Below are 23,472 nucleotides of genomic sequence, written 5' to 3'. Positions count from 1 at the left end.
GGCAATTCTAGAATCGAATATAAGTGTCCACTCACAGAATCTGTCTTTTTGCAACTGGCTTATTTCACCGAGCATCATGTCCTCAAGGTCGTTCCATGCTGTGGCCTGTAGCGGAATGTCCTTCCCTTTAAGGCTGAACAACACCCTAATTGATAGCGGTATTGTCATTTTTGTGGCATTGTCCGCCCGCCTCGCCTCTGGTGGAGATGCCGCTCTGGAGGCAGTCTAATCGCCGTACCTTCCAGCGTTACCTTGCTGTCAGATAAACAGTGAAAACAACATAGAAAAACAAAGCTGATCTCGTCTTTCTACCAAGGTGCAGTGATAAACTCCATTTCATTTGGGGGAGATAGAGAACAAATAGACTTATTACAGTCCCCAAAGGACGTCTGACATCAAAGAGAGCATATGTTGGGGCTGTGGTTTATTCTGGCAGACAGTCACTCTTCTCCCCCATCACCGTCCTTCCCGTGGTATCAACAGTTTACAGTCTGGCTCCGCGCCAGTCTGTGCCCCTGCCCGCTGCCGAGAAAAAACAGTCCTAGGCTTCCTTTCGCACATTCTCTCCTGAAAAAGTGTCGCTGCTCACGGCGCCCATCACAGGGCAGAGCTTTGCCCCAGCATGGCACCAGGCCCCACCATGGTCTCGCCAGTCAGTGCCCTGGTGAAGGGTGGGAGGCCGGGCTTGCCGCTGGGGCACAGCGCTGAGTGGACTGGCCGCTCCGCCACTGCAGGAAGGTGTCCAGGAGAGAAGATCATTGGACCCCAAAGTGTTTCTGGTCTCTGGGGCTGTGCAGCCATTCCTGAGCTCAAGTAAGGTGGGCTTCAGCCCATGTGGACACTGTCCTGTGGCTGTTGTTACCATTGACCACAAAGTAGTAGGTCAAAACGACACACCTTTATCCCCTCACAGCCTGGAGGGCACAAGTCCAAAGCAGTGCCCCTGGGCTAAGTCGAGGTGCGGGCAGGGCTGGTTCCTTCTGGGGGACCCAGGGAGGATCCACTTCCGTGCCTTTCCGGCCTCAGAGACGCTGCCGACCTTGGCTCATGGCCCCGCACAGCCTGCCCTCTGCTTCCGGAGCCTTTCTTCCCAGGACTGGGCCTCCCTCCCTCTCACAGGGCCTCCGATGGCAGTGGGTCCGCCCAACAACCCACGATCCTTACCTGAACTCCATCTGCACAGTCCTTTGGCCCAGCCAGCTCACATATCCCAGGTCCTGGGGGTCAGGAAGGGGTCACTGGGCCCTAATTCAGCCAACCACTCTGTATACGCGAACCAGACTGTGGCATCTTCCGCCAAGCAGCAGGCAGCAGTCCCTGGGTGTCCTCTGAGGGCGGGCAGGGGACAGACCAGGAAGGGCACCAGGGAGCCTCGGGGAGGGGGAGGGACGTCGGAAAAGCCCTTTGGCACTTCTCAGTGGGGCTGGCATGCTCCGGAGCCGGGCTGTCCTCTAGAGCATCCCTTGTGTACACGTGGCATTGAGCACTTGAAATGTGGTCAGTGTGGATCACGGACTGAATTTTGATTGTATGTAATTCCGATTATTTAAATGTAACTGCCACACACCATCGGCCAGTGGCCACCATGGCGACTCAGCTCTCAACCTAGACCTGGTGTTAGTTACCTGGGTTTACACCCGTGTGAAACCAAGAGGTGCCCACCAGTCACTCACACCCTTACATACTCTGGGTGTATATCCCACCTCGGTTGAAAGAAAGCCCTTCGCTGCCCACTCGGGAGCTGAGGTTTCTGAGGCCCTGCAGACAGGTCACCAGCGCCCTGAGCTCCATCCCACCCACACACGGTGACATCAGTCCCAACAAGAACTCCGAGACCAGGGGGGAGCGCCGGTCTCTTCATTTTCCCATGGACGTGAGTGTCCCGAGTGCACCCCCGGCTGTGTGTCCCAGGACACGCCGTCTCGTGTCCGCTATTGTCCAACGCCAGCACTGACCTGAGACAGACTCTCCCGTGCACCGCACCAGAGGAAAGACGTGGACCTCAGCGCTCAGAGCAATGGCACAAAAACAAACACTGTCCTGCGCCTGTCCCGAGGGGAGGCCAGACGCGGAGGTCGACGTCCGCAGGTCTGAGGACGGCTCCCGGTGCCACGCAGTTGAGGCTTACAATTGTACTGTGGAATTTCTGGCCCAACTTTAAAAGTTCAAAGCTTCCTCCCTTTGCTTTTATGTTATTTTCTCATTTTGTAAAAACACAAATGTGCGAGAAGAGATGCCAGGTCCTGGCGAAGTGCCCCCTCCCGCCTCCCTCCCCAGGCCTTTGGGGTGGCTGACCTAGAACCAGGAAGAGGTGGAGGCCATACCTGATCCCCTCCACACGGCCTGATGGGGCAAAACGCATGGTTTGTGCGTGGCTGCCCCTGCCCTGGCCCCTGCCCTCTGTGCCAGTCCGTCTGTGCCAGCCAGGAGGCAGAGGGCTGGGCCTCCCTCCCGGGCCTCCCATGGGCCTCCCCACACCGGGTCTGCCAGCCTGCCCAACATCTCAGCCCTCCCCTCCCGGCCAAAGCACGCTCCCCCTGGAGGCCGCCCCAGCCCCATGCTGCACCTGGCGCCCAGCTTTACCCCAGCGAGAATGGGGCACCTGCTTCCAGGGGGCTGGGCCCTCCTGCTGAAGGGCTCTAGTCGACTCCTTCCCATCTGCCCAGCGCTAAGGCCAGCCCCAGGGTCCCAGAGCTCCCTGCCCCTTAGTCCCCGTGCCCAAGGCATCAGTGGGTCCTGCTGGTGGCAGCCCTCTGCCACCCCTCATTCGGGACCCACCCACTGCTCTCCTTTTTTTCTGCCCCCAGCGCCCTCGTCCCACCGGGTCCCATCACTGGCCTCTTGACCTGCCACCTCTTTCCGGGTTCTCCCCATGCCCACCTAACCCATTCTTCTCCTAACAGCACAGAGGTTTTGGGGGGATGTCAGCTTGACCGTGCAGCTCCCCTGTTCAAAACCAAGGCTTCCTGTTCCCCAGGCCCTGGTGGCTTGGGTGGTGTCCCCATGGCTGCCGGCTCCTCGTGCTCCTCTGCCTCTGCCCTGGCCCAAGGCCTCTCTGCCATCCTCTGCCCCACGGTGCTGTCTGCAGTGCTCATGCATGTGCACCGCCTGTTGGCCCCTCTGGGATGGAGGCCCCGTGAGGGGGGCCCGCTCCCTGCCCGCTCCCTGCCTGCTCCCAGCACCGAATAGACATTCGTTCCATGGGAACTAAGTGAGGTGCTGCCATTCGTAAGGCAGGTGCTGCTTGCCAGCCCCCGCTCGGTGGCGTGTGCTCCAGCCCCAGCACCTGAGGCTGCGCTGTTGCCTCTCCTGGGCATGCCCTTCCCTCCAGGCTCTGCTCCTGACCTTCTTCCCTTCATTCATGGTTCTGCCCAAGTGGCTCCTCTGCTGGGTTTCTTTCCTCGGCACCTGTCAGCAGTAATGCCCTCCCCTGTGCTGCTGCCCATCCTACTGCTGTGAGAGAGCAAGTGAGAGAAGCCACACAAAGCAGCATGGGGCAGCATGGGGCGGGCATGGAGCGGGCACAGTGGGCACAGAGCAGGCATGGAGCAGGCAGAGAGCTGCATGAGGCAGCATGGGGGAGCATGGGGCAGGCACGGAGCAGGCAGAGAGCTGCATGGAGCTGTGAGGAACAGCACGGAGCAGGCATGAAACAGGTAAAGACCTGCATGGAGCAGCCCAAGTTCGGAGCCCTCCCAGTAGGAGGCTCTGTCTAGAGTGAACGCTACCCTCCTGGACATTCCTGAAGTACAGAATTAAACTCTCAGCTCCCCAAATCTGCCTTTGCACCTCTGAACCTGTCCCTGACCTAGTGTGTTTGGCATTTACCTTGTGGCCACTGTGCCCAAAGCTGAAAGGAAGCCTGAGCCAGCAGCTCTGAAAACATGGCTGCAAGGAGCACAGGTCTCACTGGACTCTGCTCCCAGGGCTTGCACGTCAGTGGCAGCCCGGCTTCACCCACGTGTGGGAGGAGCCCTCCTTGCAGTCCAGGGCAAGGACGGGACGAGTTCAGCGTGAGCGTCAACTCGCCCACGCACGCACCGATGCTCAGGTTCGGCTCGCACTTTGGGGGCCAAGCAGCAGAACTGCCTGACTCCCGGGTCAGTGGCAGTATTAGGATATATGTCAACAGGAAACAAATGTCCTCTGTTTCCGCCCTACTTGGTATGTTCACCAGGAGCGGCATTGAAGATTAAAGCCGTGTATTTCTTCAGTGTCTGTCAGATTTCCTGCGTCAGCTTGGGAGGGTTTTTTTAATAGCATTGAAATAGGAGAATTATTTTTAAGCGAAGTGAAATCTTCTGATCCCTCTAACAGAATCCTGGAAATTCAGAGGGGGCCACACTGCAGGTGTTCTGGGGCCCTGAACACATAAACGCAACATCAAAGGTGTAGCGGCAAACGCTAGGCACACCATCCAGGCTCTCCGTGCACATCCACTCCACGTGCAGACTGGTTGGCTCCACTGTTGCACAATGAAACACAACCTTACTCCAGTTTAAGGTCCAGCTAGTCATTGAATCCCTCCTCCCAGTACGTACTGGTCCGCGTGCAGGGCGGTTAGGATACAGCAGTGAAGGGAACCAGAAACCCGACCAGGCCAGATGCACGGAACCAGGGACAAGTGGCCAGGGATGGGGACAGAGATCTGACCAGAGGGGCCTTGGGGGCCATGTAAGGCAGGGGCTGCTCTGAGGGGAGTGCAGGCAGCTGGAGGCAGACAGGCAGATGGCCAGACAGTGCAGCGGGCTGAGGGACAGGGACGTGGGAGACGTTCGCATCCTGATCTTCAGCCCCACGGCTCGGGGTGCATGAGAAAGCAGGTGTCAAGGGTAAAGCCAAGGTTTCCGCGCACAGCTCGGAGAGGGGTGCCCTGGCTGTTCTGGAAAGCTGGGGACACAGGTCAGGGGAGAAGGTGGAGAAGCCTGGCCAAGGCTGAGGACCCCCTACGCTTGCAGTGCGGAGTGGCTGCTGCCCTGGGAGGGCTGCCCTGTTGGTAGGTCCAAGCCGTTGCACTGTCCCCTTTCCCATCATTCCTAAAACCCAAAAAGGGCAAAATGGGAAACAGACCTGGGGGTGCCCTGGCACAGCTGGTGCAGGAGGTGGCAATGACTGAGGTCAGACTCCCTGCAGCAGGCAGAGCCATTTCAGGGTGACATGGGTCACACCCCCAGACTGCCTGCTGGCTGTCATGCGGCGAGCAGGGTCTGGTCCAGAGCCCCGTGGCTTCCGACGATGCTCTCCAGCCACACGCGTGTGGGGAGCAGAGACAGCCAAGGCCTTCCTGCTCCTGTTGTGTGCACCGGGTGGGATCAGCGGCGGGGCAGACAGACAACGCCAGAGCCCCTCGTCCCAGGCTGGCTGCTCAGAGCGACCCCATGCCCCTCTCCCCTCCATGATCAAGGAAAATTCCACGTGTGATGGGCCCGGAGGCGGCCAGTCCCAGGCGGGAGGAGACCCTGGGTCCTGATGACCTCAGCGTCTGCAGGGCCACCACGGAGACTGCCCGGGATCCGCCCCCCTGCAGGGCAGCCCCAAACCTGAGGCCACCCCGCCTCTGGCCGACTCTGCACAGCTGCTGTTGGCTTCTCCCCGGGACGGGCAGCGCAGGGGGCCGGGTACTCAGAGAGGCGGCTGCGCCGCACGTGGGGTGGAAAGGCTAGGCGGGCTGTCCCAGCCCCCACCCACCAGCTGACAGCCAGATCCGAAAGGGGCCCAATACGCAGAGATGACATGCTTTAAAAATACCTCTGGACCGGTTTGGGGCTGCGAAAACAGCCCTGCACGCTGTGGGGCTCTAAACAACAGAAGTGGATTTTCAGCCTGGAGGCCAGAGCCCAGATTGGGCCCACACTCCCTGTGGCGCGTCTCGGGAGGACCCTGCCTCGGCCCTCTGGCCTCTGCTGTCCGGCAGCCCTTGGCGACCTCAGCAGCATGGCCGAGCTCTGCCTGCACCGGCACCGTGTGTGTGGTCTTCACATGCCGTGTTCTTACAAGGACCCCAGTCACACGGGGTCAGGGCCACCCTACTCCAGGCAACCTCACCTTACCTGGTTACAGCTGCAATGGCCCTCTTTCCACGTAAGGTCCCATTCTGAGGTCTTGGGGGTTAGGACTCCTACATATTATTTTGGGAGGACACAATTCAGCACATGGCCGTGGATCAGGCAGGAGCCCCCACAGGGAGGTGCAGGGTAGGTAGGTGTGGAGAGCCACACTCCGATGACACGTCAGCCGTGTGGACTCAGACAGAGACCCAAGCAGCCAGTGGCCAGTTCTCTGGCTTGACAATCAGGGTTAGACCCCCAGGAGGGGTCCTGAGTCCCAAACGCAGCCTCTGGGAGAAGGCCCAGCTGGTCTGGGTGGTCAGTGTACTGGGATGACTGACTGGCCAGACGCTGGCAGGGCCAGTAACACCGCCTGGCTACAGGGCCACGAGGTGGTTGGGCCTGTCCTTGCAGGGAGGAGACCCTGGGTGGGTGCGCTAGAGGTCTGCTGTCATCATGCGATTGCGGGAGGCCCGCGGCAGCAGGCAAGAGACGCATTCCTAGGGGCTCCTCTGCTGCCTGACAGATATCCCTGCTGTTGGGATCACAGTGGGGCAAGTGACCGCACCTGAGCAGTGGCCGCACCTGGACAATGACTGCACCTAGACAGTGACCACAGCCAGAGAGTGACCACAGCTGGACAGTGACCGTGGCCAGACAGTGACTGCACCTGGACTGTGACTGCACCTGGACAATGACCACAGCTGGACAGTGACCGCAGCCCAACAGTGACTGCACCTGGACTGTGACTGCACCTGGACAATGACCACAGCTGGACAGTGACCGCACCTGGACTGTGACTGCACCTGGACAATGACCACAGCTGGACAGTAACTGCACCTGGACTGTGACTGCACCTGGACTGTGACTGCACCTGGGCAGTGACCCGTGGGCAGTGGGCAGGCCTGAGCTCTTGATCCCTGTTTCCCACGGTGGCCTCCTCCGGGATTGTCCCCACGCAGAGCACCCTTTCCGAGCTCATCGATGAGCACAAACTTTGAGTCAACGCGGAGCAGCAGGGCGTGGCCCTCACGGTGGCCAGTCCTTAGCCCAGTGACTGAAACACACGAAACTCTGTTTCTGGGCTTAGCTGGGCCCGAAGGGAAAGACCTGGCCCTGTGGCCTCTGGCTCTGCTTCTATCCACCCTCAGGAGCCCCGGGGCTCTGGACTCAACACATGGAGGGTCTCCACTCACATGAACTTCAGACAGTCGGGGACCTTGCTGAGCACGTGAATGAAGCTGAAAAGATCCTGTGAAGGAAAGCAGGGGCTCTTGCCTCCGCAGGAATGGGGGCGCTTCCACAGAAGGGCAACAGAGCTGCCGGGAGCCCCAGAGCAGCTCTCTTACAACTAGAGGAATCCACACTTGTCAGTCTCCAGAGGGCAGGTGGCACGCTGCCTGCAGAACAGGCGCGCCAAGTGTGGCCACTTCAGGCCATTCTGGGTCTGAAGCCGCTCCTACACCTCCTAAACTGCCTTACTTCTCCAGACACGAATAGGGTCTAACTACAATTGTTGCAGGGATCAAATGACATAAAATAAGCCCTGGCCTGGGCTGCATGCTTCATGTGTGGTGGCCCGATATAGACATCTACATGGAAACAGAGCTTAATTCGGACATTGCGAAGGGCGGCCACCCCTTCCCAAGTGTGCAGACAGGAAAAACGAACAGCTGAGCACAAGAAAAACGTGGCTTTCAAAAACAAATTTCCAGAAGAAGAAAGGAGACTCGCTATGTGAGAAGAACACAGACATTTCTCCAAAGCGACGGAGAACAAACAGCAGGGCAGCTTCCCGAGGGGGTGTGCCACCACGTCCCGGAGGGCTTGTCGGGTGGGTTTCTTCCTGGGGAAGAGAATGAGTTCAAAAGAGGAGCTGGCAGCCAAAGGAGTGTAAATGCGCTGGCTCAGCCTTGGGTTTGCGCTGACTGAGGCTGCAGCCTCCTGACACGAGCAGGCCCCCGCTGCTGTAGCAAGCAAAGAATCGCCTGTTTCCTCCCCTTTCCAACCTTCCACCACCTCGCTGCTCTGTTGGAGCTGCTTCAAAGGAGTCAACAATACTGCAGGTCAGCCTCTTTGGAGGCAGCAAGCTGCTAGGGTCCTTCCCTGCTCTCTGTGACAGGTAGACATGGCTTGTCTCATGCAAGCCCCACGCAAGCCCTTTCACTTGCCCTGCCTCCCAGATGCGGGAGCTGAGGCCCTGCTGACCCACAGTCAGGCACACGGCTAGAGCTTCCTTCCAAAGCAGGGCCACTGGCCAGTCCATGGCATCTGAGGACAAGCAGTTCTGGGTCGGCTGTAAAAGCAGGGACACCAGTGAGTCCGACCCAGGTGAGAGACAAGCACCTCAAACCCTGTAAGACGAAGGGAGCCACTGCCTGCCAGAGCAGGGGGTCAGTCTGCAAGGCGGAAAATCACTCGGAGTGTATGTTTGGTAAGTTGTACGTACCTGCAGAAACAATGGCCTGCTTTAAGAGTAACACACCTGGTCATAGCTTTCATTTGGAATATTTGTAAAAGACACTGAGTCCATTTCTGCTGATTAAAGATTTTTAAGGCCATTCAACCCTCCCTGCGTGAGGGGCGCAAACTTTTTCTTTGCCAAGGCCAAAAATATGGGAGTTTGCCCCTCCCTACAAATGGCAAAGACCGAGCCAGGTGAACAGGAGGGAGGCTGTACACAGACGCCTAATTTTTTGCAAGGAAGAGCCACAAACCAGAGTTAGGAGAGCAACATGCAGCTGGTCTGAAAAGGGAGGCTCCTCGTGTGCCCGTGGCTAAATCGTCTTCCAACTCTGGAGACCCGTGAAACGGGACTTTTAAGAAGATGTGCAATGTGGAAAAAGGATATGCTCATAATAGAAAGTTTAGAAAAAACAGGGAACTGTAAAGAAGAAAGAGTCATATCTTATCCCCCCACATACACACCCAGAGATGGCTGCTGCCACCATTTTGGTGCAAGTTTCACCAAATTTGCAGCCATTCTAGAGACACTGCTGCTAGTGGCTGCTATTTATCGAGTGGCTTTTTTGTGAGAGACACCGTTCCGAGTGCTTTCCTTGACAGCCCACCTGCAGTAGACGGCGGTGTTTCCTTTTTCGCCCAGAGAGGGGCCGGATTTGCCCGGTTCCTCCAGCTGGTTTACGCGGGGCCCCGGTGGGAACGCAGCACGCTTGGCTCTGAAGCCCGTGGTGGACGCTGCTGCCGTGAGATCCCGCTCCCCACTTCCTCCGCCCACCAGTTTCACTGACGTACGATTGACATATCTCATTTGTTTTAGGTGCACAACATTCTAATGTGGTAAATGTCTATATCCCAGAATGATCGCCACAGTAAGTCTAGTCAACCCATCACCGCAGTTTTTTTTCTTGTCATGAGAGCTTTTAGATCCACTCTCAGCGGCTTTCAAATGTACGACTCAGTATTGTTGGCTGTGGTCACCATGCTGTGCATTTTGGCTCATGTCTTATCTCACAACTGGGAGTTTACACCTTTTGACCAGCTTCACCCATTTCCCCGCCCCTCAACCCCCTTTTCCGCAGCCCACACGTTGCCATGCAGAACCTGAAGACCACTGCAGCTTTGGAGATACCATAAGAGGGTTCAGAAGGCCGGCAGACAAGGCTTGCAGAGCGGCCACCCTACTGGGCCAGCGTCTAGCCTACCTTCCAGCAGCTGGAGGGTCTGTTCTCCTCTGAGACTGGCTCCAGAGCCTCTGAGACCCCACACGGGACAAACCTCCTGACAGGGGTTCTCGTCTTCAACCCCTACTAAAGCGCCTGCCAGTGTACACCTTGCTCCGGGGCAGTTCAGCAACTCCAAGGCCGATCCTGTTCTAAGAGGCCCTAGGAAGCCTTCCTCCCAGAAGAGGCAGCAGCCTTGAGGCCACATTGCACCCCACACCTAAGAAACAGGCGGTGCTGCTTCTCCACACCAGCAGCTTGACAAAACATGACAAGGAGGGGGGGTCCCAGCTTAGCCAGCGTCCACCGTGGGGCCTCTGAATGTTACATCTCACTGCTTCACTCCTCACAAAGCAAGAACAGATTGTGCCAGTAAAGAGTTTTACATCCTGGTTTTTAATGGTTGCCCTGTAATCCACCGTGTGGATTCAGCAATGTTTAGCAAAGCAAATCTGTTGGACGTTTTGTTCATTTACAGTATGGGCTATTATGCTTTAAAGTTATAATAAAGTTATGTAACCACACTATGGCTCACTCCTTATTTTCTTAGATAAATTCCTAGATGTGGAATTACTGGGTCAGAGGGGACACATGGTTTTAAGGCTTTTTATGGAAACTCCCAAACTTCCCTTACAGAAATGTTCAAAGCATCCTCCCCTCCAGCCCTCCTAAGAATAAATAGCATTCCTTTTAATAATTTACTGGCTAACACTGAAAAGACCACTGCTGAGTAAGCGGTTGATTTGAATCTGTAGAAAAAAAGCGCCTTAAAGATGTCACCAGTAGATGGCACCATTTGCTAAGATTTTAGAGTCTTGGATTTCCAGTAGAGCGTTTTCAGACTCCAACTTGGAGCAGTCTGAGACCCACAGCAAAGCAAATTTGCCGGAGGAAAAAGGAAAGCTGGGATATTAGCGTCTGAAAACCAATGGACCACGGTGGTGTGAGAATGGGACCTTCAACACGCTCCTGGGATATGGTCACCCTTCCAGCTTTTAAGGTCCCTCACAGCTTCTCAGGAGCCCTGCGCAGAGCCCTGCACCGAGGTGCCGGCCATCCCCCCGCCCTTGGCTCCCTCCACCTCCCGTGCCGGCTCTCACAGGGAGGAAGACGGCGAGGACCGCCTGGCTCCTTTCCGCCGGCTCTCTGGGCCCTTTTTGGGCCCTGGGCCTAGCCCGGCTGTAACTTCTACTGCCCTGGGGACTGCTGGTCACCCCTCTCCGTCGCTGGAGGAGGTACTGATGTCGGGGTTCTTGTTTGCAGAGTCCAGGAATGAATTTAGCAAACACCCAAGGTAGGAGGGTCAGGACAGAGGCTTTTATTGAGAGATACAGTGAGAGGACAGAGCCCCTGAACCACGCCAGGAGGGGACAAGAGAGCCCGTAGTGGTGCGTTGTCCAGGGGTTTTATATGCAATTGAGAATTTTTGGGAACCGAGTAAAGGCTTAGGGGTGTGGACCTGTTAAGTGGTCCCTGAATATTTAAAATTAACTTAACAAAAGCAACTTCCTGCTCTGATGATTTCTCCTGAGATACCAGCGTCTTGGTCTGGGGGCTTATCAAACAAGGCCACCTGCCCAGCCCCCAAGGTGGGCTGAGGTATTGTTTGCTAGAGAGTTAAGTCAAGAATCTTACGTTTTAACTTCCTGGTTCCTGGGTGTTAAAATGCAATCATCTTCGAGGTGGAATCCTTCCTGCCTTTTACTCTGCCGCCTACGGCTGGGTCTGCATGCTAAATTAGTTGCCTAGTTCGTAAAATCACCTTCTCAGGTCTGAAGGAGGAAAGACAGCACATAGGCCTGGGCCTTGTAGCACACTAAAGTGAATCTTAGGATTACAAATGGTTAGCATAATAAAAACCGGTGATCTGATCTCGCTGAAGAATGACTCTAGAGCTTAATGTTTAACACAGAGCTTTGGTAGTGGGTTTCCTTGCGTGGAGTTACATTGCCCTAACTGTAAATATCCTGCCTTGCCTTTTCCGGAGGCCCTCACCCTATTCTGTCTAAGCCGATGGTCCCTGTCTCAGTACGACCGTGTGCCTGGAGCCAGTGCTGTGACCCACACGGGACACACGCCCTGCAGGTGTCTGCTGAGTGAATCCAGGAGGTGCTCCGGACCCACCTTAGAGCTTTGCCCCATTAGCGTCCTTGAGAAAACAAAATCCCTCTGGAGATTATCAAGTCTTAGCTGCTATGAATGACCGAAAGAAACCTAAGTCAGGAGAAGGGTGGCAGGGTGCCTAACACATAGGTTCGGGGCGTCTGAGGTTGGGGTTCCAGCTCACGCACTGGCCGGACAAGTTACATAACTGCCAGGCCTGTTTCCCCCTGCACCAAACAGCTCTAGTGAGGGCACCTCGCCATTGAGTAAGAATTTGCACAGTGCCGGGCGCCTGCAGGGTTTGCCCCGCCACTGCTCGGGGCCCCTGCCAAGCGGCAGCCTCTGAAAGGACATGGCGACCTCTGGAGAAAGACTGCTTTATTCCCCTAAGCCCCCAACTTAGACAACATCTTATGAGTTAGTATTTGTGCCTTGTGACCCTCTGGCTGCCCAGATTTCAATCCGTTCTAATAGGGCAGATAAATGGCTGGCATGCTAGGGGTTCCCATGGGGGTGGGGAACCAAAGTGACACCTGGGCCAGTGTCCCGAGGTGGTTCTGAGCTTTTCCCTGTTGACGTGCCAGTTTCATCAACAAGCACTTCTTTTCTTTCCTGCTCTGGTGACAGGTCATCCCTGCCAGTCACTCCACCAGTACCTCAGGCCCAGCCTGGCCCACCTTCCCCGGGGTGGGGGCGGTTCCGGGCATCTTCCTCCCTCCCCCATCCTGGGAGCTGGAAACTGGGTGGGCCCCATCGCCCCAGCCCCGCCGGGCCTGGGCGCCCTCCAGAGGGCAGGCAGGCCTTTGAGCCGCACGCCCCGCACGCCGCACCCCACCCTTCCTGCGCTGGGGCTCCCGGCCTGGAGGGGCGCCGGCACGCGGCGGGCCCCCGGGTGCGCGCGAGGGACCACCCCCGGGGCCGGCGAGGAGCTCGCGGGCTCTGGCGTTGCACGTGCGCAGAGCCGAGCCGGGGTCCCCGGGACCAAGCGGGGCCCAGACCTTAGGCTCCACGTGCGCGGGGCCCGGCTGTTGGGAGAGCTGGGGGCGGGACCGGGGCCATGGGCGGGGCGCGGGCACGCGCGTCTGCGCGAAGGGGCGGGGCGGGACGGCTGCCGAGGGCGGGGCCTGAAGCGGCCTATAAAAGGCGGCGCACGGCGCTGGTGGACGCAGCGGCTGGTGGCCGCACGTTGGGAGTCTGGGTTTCCTGACGGTTGGCGCGCTCGGATTCCGGCCGGCGGCGGCGGCGGCGGCGGCGGCATGACTGTTTCGGGGGCCCAGCGGCGGGCGGCGGCGGCCCCCGCGGCGGCCGAGGAGGAGCGGCAGGCGCGGGAACGGATGCTGGGCGCGCAGCGTGCGGTTGGCGCGCAGGGCAAGGAAGGCTCGGAGGGTGTGACCCTGCAGCGCAACATCACGCTGCTCAACGGCGTGGCCATCATCGTGGGTACCATCATCGGCTCGGGCATCTTCGTGACGCCCACGGGTGTGCTCAAAGAGGCGGGCTCGCCGGGGCTGGCGCTGGTGGTGTGGGCCGTGTGCGGCGTCTTCTCCATCGTGGGCGCGCTCTGCTACGCGGAGCTGGGCACCACCATCTCCAAGTCCGGCGGCGACTACGCCTACATGCTCGAGGTCTACGGCTCGCTGCCCGCCTTCCTCAAGCTCTGGATCGAGCTGCTCATCATCCGGCCCTCCTCGCAGTACATCGTGGCCCTCGTCTTCGCCACCTACCTGCTCAAGCCGCTCTTCCCCACTTGCCCTGTGCCCGAGGAGGCCGCCAAGCTCGTGGCCTGTCTCTGCGTGCGTGAGTACCGGCCGGGATCCCCACGGGGTGGGCATGCCGTGGTCGCAGCGCGCACGGACAGTCCCCGCGGCCCCGGGCCGCCCTGCATCCCCAGAATATCCGGGCCAGCCCGCATTCCCGCGCCCCAGGATCGCCCCACATCCCTGCGCCATCCCCGGACTACCCCGACTATCCCTGGGCCGTCCCAACATCCCTGCGCCCCAGGGTCATCCCTGCATCCCTGGACCATCCCCATATCCGGACGCCATCCTGCACTTGTAGTCTAAAGTCTCTGGTTCCAGAACCCACGTGGGTCTCATTCATTTACACATCACCTAGGGGATTCTGCAGTGAGTCAGCGGGGTGTCCCTTTCCCCAGCCTCTGGCGGGCATTCCACTTCCCCACCTAGTCCATTCCGATCCGGTCAAGCCCACCCAAGCCTTACATCACCGGTGGAGCTGATAACCCTGCCTCTGGAAGGCATGGAGTGTCTGGAAAGCAGATTTCCTGTTTGAGCTCCCTAATGTTGACTGTACAGACAGAAACTGGTTAACAAACTCATTCATTTCTGCTCTCCAGCTTCTCAGGAATGTGCAGAGGCTGGCTCACGGAAAACAATAGTAACAAAGTTGTGAGTTGTTCACACAGGCAGCAGCGTCCAATCCCCAGAAGATTTCCTAGTGAGCATGAGAGAGGGGTGCTTGGCTGCAGATTAAATGTGTGTGTTGGGGTGGAGGGTAGGTTTCCCAAGTTGTGCTGAAAAACAGCCGTTAACCACAGTCCTGGTGTTGGGCAGTCATGGCCCCTGCGGGGCCTGCATCTGTGAGCAACCAGGCCAGAGGGAATCACGCTCAGTGTTCTCACGGGATTTCAGAAAAAACTCATTTGTATCCCATGCCATGCAGTTTTCTTTTATTTCTTGGTTGTTGGCAGTTTTTACGCCTCTATAGGCCAACCTCCAAGGAGGCTTCGGAGATGGAAGGGCCCTGCTTTCAGGAGCTGCCTCCTGGTTTGAGGATTTGCCCGAAAATAGAGAGTGCATAGAGGTACAGAACTATCAGGGCTACCCGATGATTTGGGGTCCTACCCTGGGCACCCTGGGGGTGGTTTCTGATGGGCAATGCATGTGCCCGTGCTTTTGGTCTTTAGAGCATGTGGGCTGAGTTTCCTGCAGAAGCCATGCTGTGTAGAGTGGAGGGGGTGTTCCAGAGTTCTTGAGGCATGTTCCCCTGTAAACTGGCGGATCCCTGAGGCTGCGTGCTGTCCTGAGACCCGAACAGAGCAGCCGCGCCAGGTGAAGGGCCATTGTTTGCTTTTTTGGTGAGTCTCAGTTATGTGGATCTCTGCTTTAAAAAAGTTGGGTCCAAATCTGGCAGTAGTCACGGTAACCGTCTGCCTCGAGCCAGGACCCCCTGTGGCTTCCGGTGGGGCTCTGAGCTGAGGGCTTAGCAGGTGATGTGTCCAGCAGAGTAAGGGAAGGTCCCTCCAAAGGCAGGCGGGCTTTGTGGGCTCCTTTGTCGTTAGGAGGTCTGTAATTGTCTACTTTTCCTTGTGGTTAGATACGATTTAATTTTTGTACCCAGTATGGAATGAAAAAGATACTATCCTTAAAGGCCCCATTTTTTGTCTTTAAAAAAGGATCCCTTACTTTTTTTAAACTCTTAGGGGTAAGGAGGTAAATGGGCAGGATAGATTCCAGAGGTCTGCAGTGGGCACACCTGCAGCCCTCCAGTCGCTCAGGCGGGGTGGAGGTGACAGCACCCCGTCAGGGTGCGCAAGGAGACCGTTTCCAGGTATTGGTCACCTTCGCTGCCCTTTTTCCTGAACCATCCACGTGAGTGTATTATGTACGTGTGTTACATACACGTATGTGTATGTGGCTTTTTCTGATGGAAAGAGGATTTTCAGCAGCAGAAAGGGATGTGTTCTCCGCAAGAGTGAGCGCTCACCCAGAACCCGACTCGCCTGCCAGGGGGACCCGGGCTTCTTGGGGACTGGCAGCTGCCACACGTGGGCCCAGAGAAGGGTTGTGAACGTCAGGAAGGGGCCACCCTAGTAGAGGCATCAGAGAAGGCAGCAAAAAGCCACAGAGGGTTTCCAAGTGTTCTCCAGTTACCCCCCAAGAGCTGGGTTCTAGAATTTCCCCGGAGGGGACAGGACACCATGCACCCGCACTTACTTGAGCGCACCTCCCCGTTTGCAGCCCTCCTGCCAGCCTGTGAGTCTGGGAACAGGGGGCTCCTGGTTGCTGGTTGATCTCTGTAGTCCCCTGGCGCGCCCCACTTTTCCCTTCTGCTCGTTAAAAGTTGTGCTGTGAACCCCATTGGCCTCGTTACCTGGAAGGATCCCGCTGCCAGTGTGAGTGGAGGAGCACCCCTTTCCTCGTAGATCTGACATAGAAATGACAAGCTGGAGCCCTTCCACCGTGTAGCTCTGGTGTTTTTGTCTTTCTAGTGAGTCGTGAAGGCGAGGAGCTCCAGCCTGGTGGCCTTTGGTGTGAGGCTGGGCGTGCCTGGGTTGATTGCCTAACAAAAACCGGTAGCATTTGCTTGAAATCCTGAGGGTGCAAGGTTTTCTGTTCCAGGCAGAAGTCAGACTGGAGTTGAGATTCCAGCTGGGCCCAGATCTGATTCGGAGGTTTATCCAGTCTCCCAGGGCAGCCTCTGTACAGTGGGACAGTGGTATCCGGAGAGGCCGGAGCTGGGGCACCCAGCTCTGACCCAACGGGGTGTTCCTCTGGAGAGAGGTGCTCCTAGAAGAAAGGGGGAACCTTACCCACGATCCGAAGGTATTCGGGAAGTGGCTGTGGACCCTGCTCTCTCTCTCCGTTGGGTGGAGGTTGGGACCATGCCTGCTGGGACGGCTACACAGACCCGGACTCACAGTTACTTCCAGGACTCGGGGGGCTGAGAACAGAGCTCTGGGACTCTGGGTCCCCGTCCGGGGTGGTGGCCTTCTGGGGTCTGGAAAGCACTTTCTGCATTCTCGTGGGAGATGGGTTACCAAGACTCCCCTAGAGCAGGTTAGTCCCCCCATCACCCTTGCCCGGGCAGACCCAGGTGGGGAGGGGTTCCTCAGCTGTTGTTCCTGTGGACCGTGATACTTTCCAGCTGGTGTCAGGCAGCGAGCTGGACCACAGACATTCAGGCACCTGGGCTGTGTTTCAAGGAACCCACTGGGACCTCTGAGCCTCAGGTTCCTCTCTGTGGGACGGGGATTCCGCACAGCCCCGCCTGGGTGTGTGTGAGGACGCTAGGCAGTGGCGTGGCACGGGCATGCAGCTTGGGGACCCCGGTCACTTGGCACCTGCGACCGATCCCCAACACTGGCCTCCGTCGGGTGCTCACCTTTAGCACCTTGAGCTGCCCTAGAGCGGCTCTCTGGTTCAGCAAACAGGAGGAAGGAGGGAGAGGAGGAGGGGCATGCTGGCGTCCCCCACAGCAGCTGGGGTCTGCTGAGAGCGTCCCGCTGCACAGGCGCTGGCCCCAGCCGGCCCTGCCTCGGGGGTGTGGGGGAGAAGGTGTGCGGCTCCACTCCCAGCTCCTGGGCAGGGGTGCAGGAGACCTGCTCCCACATAGGTGAAGGGTGTGGGTGCCAGCTGACCCGAGGGTAAGTTGGTAATGAGAGGAGGTGGGGGGGCCCGGGAGGACCACCTGGGTCTTCCATGAGTGCTGGGCCAGGACCCCACTCCCGAGGGTGTGGCGCCCCTACACAACATGACCACCCTTGGGTCCCCACCTCAAACCAGGCCTGTCCCAGCAAGGCGTGTGTCCAGCCCTGGGTGTTCCCACAGGGATGGTGGCCCCAGAGTGGCGAGCTGTGAGCCAAGTGCAGGCGACAGTCCTGACCTTGGCGCTGAAACCCACCTCTTCTGGCCAGACAGGAAAGTGCCCAGGCCGCTGGAGCAAGTCACGCCGAGTCCCGGGGTGGGCTGGGGCCCGCTGGTCCCTCACAGAAGCGCGGACCCCGAGGGCGGTGGGAGGGGCTGGTGAGCATTTCCGACCCTTTTCTCCCTGCATTTTGGACCCCTTGACAGTCCGGTGGGATATGCAGACTGCCCAGAGGTGTGTACCAGGCGCATTCACTCCACACCATGCCCCTTACGGGGCTCTCACACCCCGAGGCCCTGGCCCAGGATGGGAGGCTCCCCTGCCCCCCGAGTGGTGCCCCCACCATGCAGAAGAGGGGGACCTTTTCTCACTGGTCACTTGGCTCACTCACCGCCCCTCACATCCTCTGCTGCCTCTGAAATCCCCGTGTTGCCACCTGCGGAAAATGAGGCAGAGGCGGTCTTGAGCCCAGGGCCGTGCCACCCTCTCCCATGCTGGGCACTTTTTGTCATCGGGTGTGTGGGAACACACAGCCGCGTCTCTGGCGGGGTGGCGGGTGCCCGGGTTCTGGGGTGGGGTTGGTCACCACGTCTAGGTGCCCAGGGAAGGACGCATGGGGATGGGAGGCTCGCCTGTGTCCTTGGGGAGTGCGACCCCCTTGCTGCAGGGCATTGGACTCCTGGAGCTGCACGGGAAGGGAAGCCTTTCTTCTTTCTATAGAAATCTTCACTTTGCAAAGGAGCTTCCAGGGCCGGGGCGCTAGCTGCCCTTCCCCACGCACCCCGCCTTGGGCCCATGCTGGCTTCCAGTTCCCGTGACTCACAGCAGGTGCCAGGGCCCAGGGGGCTGGGCATGACCTTCCCAGACCCTAGTTTGGACTGTTGGCCGGGGAGCTGCCCAGAGCCCACCTGTCCCCACCCCCAGGCTTTGTGCTGTCCCGTCGGTCCAGCATCTCGTGGCTCTGACGGCTGGGGTCCCAATTACATTCATTCCTTTATCCTGGCAACACCCTAAGGCTCTTCTGACTTGGGGGATGGGCTGTCCCAGGTGGCCCATCAGCGCCCGAGGGAGTGTGGGAGGTGGCTTTGCCCCCCTGACTGTCCACCAGACCTGCCTCCAGCCAGTGGTGTCCCTTGGGGCTGCGCCCACCCGTCCCTGAGGGGATTTGCCTGCTGTGGAGGAATTGGCCCTGAATTCCCATTCGGGTGCCTGGAGCATAATACATGGAGGAGCCCGATCTGTGCTCAGAGTCATCCTGACCTTGGCTGCTGGCTGACTTCTGTCACTGCTGGGACCCAGTCTATCATCTGTGAGTCACTTAAAGTGCGACCAGTACAGAGCTGAGGCCACTGCATGGGACGTGGGCCTGCAGCCCTCTGTGGCCCTGGGGCCAGCCCAGCACTTTGTCTCTAGGTGAGCTGCCCATGGCCAGCAGGCGATTCAGCCCTCAGCCCAGATCCAGGTGCTGGGGCTGCGTCTCCCTCGGCTCCCATCCCGGGGACCCTGTCAGCCTGAGTCATCTGGGAGGCCCAGGGCCACCGCAGAAGGCCTGAGGTGTGAGGTGTGAGGTACCCAGGCTGTGTGACCCGGGGCCAGAAGCTTGGCTGCTCTGGGCCTGTGTCTCAGAGCCTGGAGCAGGGCAGGGTGGGCAGCGCGTGCCTGCAGATGGTACTGAGGTGGTCGTGTAACTGGGGCAGGGGTCAGTGCAGGAGGGAGCCCAGTGGTCATGCAGGACAGCCGGTGTGCCTGGGAATGAGGCCAGGAGGCGGGGGCTGCAGTGGCACAGCTGGGGCCTGGTTGGGGCCCGCATAGCAGTACCCCTGTTCTTCCTGCCAGCATTTCAGACCCTCAGAGCTGAGGAACAGACCGGGGGGCTGTGGGGTGAGGGCGGCCGGGCAGGGCAGTGGGTAGAGAAGGTCCCCGGGGCCGGCCTGTCCCAGGGGCTGTCTGCTGGCTCAGGCTGGGGGGTCAGGTTCAGGGTCTGGGGAGTGACTGTTTGGCTAGTGAGCGTTTTGTTCCAGTGGGTGGGTGGGGACGAGCAGGTCAGCTCCTGATAGCTGCCCCAGAGGGACTTTGAGGGTCTGTCCGCCCTGTCACGGAAGCAGGCATTGTGCGCGTTCCCTCCTCGTACAGGGAAGGGGGTCTTGGCCGCAAGCCAGGTCCAGGCTGGGCTCCCAGCCCCCACTGCTCCAGGGTCAGCGGGGTGGACGCTGTCAGGTCCGTGTGAAGGCCGGGATGTTGGCTGGGGGCCGCAGGATGGAGTACGGTCCTGTCCCGGCCAGCGTCACCTGGCAGGAGGGAGACCCATGAGTGCCCCATGTGGCCCGGGTCAGGCCCCATTGCCGGATAGGCACAAGGGGTGGGCCACCCCCCGATGCTCTGGGCAGCGCTGAGGGCCACAGTGCCTGCTCGTCCACACCAGACACCACGGCCAATAGCTCTTCACCCCACGTCAGAGCCATCGCCCGCTTCAAACTCAGGTCCCAGCCAGCGTGGGAGTGACCCCTGTCCTCGAGGTGCCCAGTGGACTTGCACTAGTGTGCTCGTGGTAGGTGGGGCCCTGTGGGATTTGCCCCTGTCAGTGGGTGTCAGCCTGGTCCGGGGCACTGGGACCCCCAGCCTGCAAGGTGGAGGCGTGGTGTGATCTGGGAAGCTCGGGTGGCACCTCTTGGGCAGCCAGGCTCGAGGACCCCAGCGAAGTGGCCAGCGCACAGGGGTGGGACTTGGGAGACCTGGGCATCCTCTCCCCACCCTCCTGGGGACTGCTGTGTGACGTCTGGCAAGCCAGACAACCCCTCTGGGCTCCGTTTACCCCAACCGTCAAATGGGAGGGGGAGTGTTGCAGGCTAGTGTGTCCCTCACCCTCAGGCACTGTGACCGCCAGGGGGTCTCTCCCTTCACCAGCCTGACTCCTGGAGGGTCAGAGGCTGCAGGGGTGGGGGTTCCAGGCCGCAGATGTGCAGGTGTGTCCCTGCGTGTAGCTAGCTATGGAGAGTCCTGGCCAGAGTCCCCCGCACTCTGCAGTGATGGTCAGTCCCTGGTGATCCCTGCTGGGGTGCAGCAGCTTGTCCGCACATCCATCCGCACTCCATTAGCGCGCAGTGAGTCAGAAATCTCCAGTTTCAGCCTCACGAGGGCCGCCATCCTGCCTGTGGCCCTGGCTGTGCTTAGGGCCCTCGGGGAGCCGCCCCCCCGTATTGCTTGGGGGATGCCCCGTGCAGGGAGGAATCTGCTTTGCGAGGTCTCCTGCTGTACCAGACTCGGGGTACTGGCAGATGTCAGAGCTGACTGCCCAGTCCTGGCCTGTTTGTAAACAAATGTGTGGCCCCTTTCTGGAGGCTCGCCCGCACCCCCACCCACGGGCTGGGGGAACTCCGTGTGCTCGGGCATCACCCAGTCCCGGGTTAAAACTGGAGAGAGATGGGAGGCGTGTTCCAGGGCTGGCGGGCTGGGCTGGGCTGGGGTGGGTGGTGGAACTGTGCCGCCGGCCTACTTCTTAAAAGAAAGAAAAATTGAAAAAAACAATTTCTTTTTGCAGGAGATAATGAATCAGCATGAGTGGGGGCCTGAGGCCGGTGGCCCCGCCGGGACTGGGAGGCAGCAGTGGAGCGGATGGGGGCCCCTATGTCCCCAGAGCCTCGGGCCTCTGCCTGGGGGGCTGCCCCATTTTCCTCAGTTTTCCAGGTCATCTGGGGGTTCTGTTCTTGGTTGGCGGCCAACTGTGGGGCTGTGGGGGGGTCTGGGGCCGGGCTGGCCACCCGAGCGGGCTCAGCACCTGGCTCGCGCCAGAAGGCAGCTCCGGAAGGCAGGTTGGCCTCCTCGGGTGGCCTGGGCTGGTGGTGGGTCGTGCGCCCGGTGAAGGTGAATTATGTGTTGTCAAGTCGCCCCGGTTCTCCAGGTGGGGTCGCCGTCCTGCAGCGTCAGCATCCCTGGGAGGGAGTTAGAAATGCAGATTCTCGGCCACCAGGCCTGCTAGTCAGGAGCTGTGGGATGGGCCCTGCCCTCTGTGGACCGGGCCCCCAGGGCCTCTGATAGACCCCAGAGGTGAGTCATTAAGCAAGAAATCATTAGGAGGGATGAATCAGGGCAAGAAATGAGAATATGCTGGGGGGGCAGGGGGGCTGGCTGCATGGACAGGGCTCACTCCCAGCCAGGGGACGCCTGGACTTCCCAGAGCCAGAGGGGAGGTGCCCACACCCACTGAGCGCCTGCTCAGCCCTGGGTCAGCGTGCAGGTGGGGTGGATTTGGATGAGCGCCCCCAGAGCGGTGGGGTGCCCCCTGGTGCTCAGCCCGTTGGTGGCTGCTCTCCTGATCACCTGCCCTTGCTGGCCCACGCTCACAATGCCTGAGCGAGCCCATGGTCACTCGCTGCCATCCTAGGTCCTGCCCACCTGCAGCCAGGGCTCCTGATGCTGAGAGAGCACCGTGATGTTTGCCCGGTGGAGGCCAGGCTCCCAGGCAGTGGGCTGGCAGGCTGCCCAGTCTTGGGCCACCTCTGTCACCGTGGTCAGCTACTCTCTGGCCCGGGTGCACCTGAGACGCCAGGCTGGCCGAGCTCCCAGGAACTGGCACAGCCCGATGGTCACTTCCTCTTCTGTCTCAGGGGTCTGGTGGCAAAGCTCTGGGAAAATGACACCCGTTCGCCTGGCGTCTCAGCCCCCCACCAGCCAGTTTATGACAGCCAGGCCCCGCCTGTGTGAGGCAGTGTTACTCGTGGACCGCAGTCCGCCTTTGCCCCAAGTATCGGCCCTAATTATTGAGGGCCCCCAAAGCACATGTAATGAGCATCTCCCTCAGAGATCAGCAGTGGCTTCTCTAAAGGAGTTGCCGAGTAGTGAGATTCTAGGCTCTGGGGCTCTGACCCGGGGACCCTGCGTACAACCCAGGGTCACCCACCCCTCTTCCCTTCTTCTGTCCTGGGGCATCGCCCCTGCAGAGCCTCAGGCTGGGACACAGTGGGGTCCACCACTGCAGCCCCCTGGGCCTCTGCTCACTGGAGACGTGGGGATGGTGCGCTGATTTTTTGATGGGCATTACCAGCCAGGGCCTGGAGGCCACGTTCCCGATTGGTTCTGGTGGACTTGCCCGCAGCCTTCTCTGGAGTGTGACCTCAGGTCAGCGAGGGGCTGGGGTTGGGCCGGGCACAGACTGGTAGAGGGGTCCAGGCGGGCGGCGGGTGCCCATGCCACTCTCGTCTGGCTTGTAGCTCAGTTTGTTATCAGCACCCACAGAACCCTGTGGGAGCAGAGCCCTGGTTGCCAGGCCTTATGAACCATCAGGGTCTTACCCTCAATACAGAGAAGGGACTTTGGTGTGGTTTTGTTTGTTTTGATGTTTTTAAATGAAAATGGGCCGTCCCTGCTGAGTGCAGCTGCCAGCAGGGTCAGCATTCCATTTACCAAGAGCTGTAAATAAAAGCAGAAAACGGTGTGAGCCAGGGCTGGGGCCAGAGGGGTCGGGGCTGGGGCAGAGCCCCAACAGCTGTGGCCCCGGACATTATCAGGAGTGGACGTGGGGCCTGGAGATTGAGATACTTGGTGCCAGGCCCAGGAGGAGAGGGTGGGGCGGGTCCCTCCCAGAGAGAAGGGGAGGCTGCAGGGGGCCTTTGGGTGCTGCTCAGATAACCACCCTCCCTCAGGCCAGGCTGGTGGCGTGTGTTAGCTGTGAGCACGTTCCCGCTGTCACCACCCCTGTGCCGCTGTGACGTTAGCACCATGGGGGCGCCCGCCCAGGCTGGGGAGGCAGAGTGAGGGGAGTCCCGAATCACTGGTGGGCTCAGGGCTGGGGGGGGTGCTGCTGTGTCACCAGCAGGTGGGCCCACCACTACCCTGGACCCACGTGGGCCTCTGGGGTGTGCCACCCTTTGGTTGCAGATGGGAGATTGGAATTGGGGTGCCTGGTCCGTCGGCCCGGAGCTAGAGCTGATGGCCAGACTGACTGCACCAGGTGTCCCCCAAGGCCCAGGGGGGTGGGTCTTCTTTCACTGGGCAGCCCTCCTGCCATGGAGGTGCACCTGGGCTTGGGAACAGGA

At 59.4% G+C, this 23,472-nt stretch overlaps 1 protein-coding gene across 2 annotated transcripts in view; it reads left to right on the top strand.

Moving 5' to 3' along the window:
• Positions 1–13,003: 13,003 nt before the first annotated feature.
• Positions 13,004–23,472, top strand: part of SLC7A5 (solute carrier family 7 member 5) — a 30,315-nt gene continuing 19,846 nt past the window's right edge. For both annotated transcript variants that reach the window (XM_036924206.2, XM_036924204.2), the window contains exon 1: positions 13,004–13,630. In XM_036924206.2, coding sequence (XP_036780101.2) covers positions 13,090–13,630 — 541 coding nt within the window. In that variant the 5' untranslated portion in view covers positions 13,004–13,089. The remainder of the gene's footprint in view (positions 13,631–23,472) is intronic.

Source organism: Manis pentadactyla, chromosome 15 (assembly GCF_030020395.1).
Source record: "Manis pentadactyla isolate mManPen7 chromosome 15, mManPen7.hap1, whole genome shotgun sequence".
Taxonomy (NCBI): Eukaryota; Metazoa; Chordata; class Mammalia; order Pholidota; family Manidae; genus Manis; species Manis pentadactyla.
Note: the sequence above shows the minus strand (reverse complement) of the source record. Positions and strands in the feature narration are given on the sequence as shown.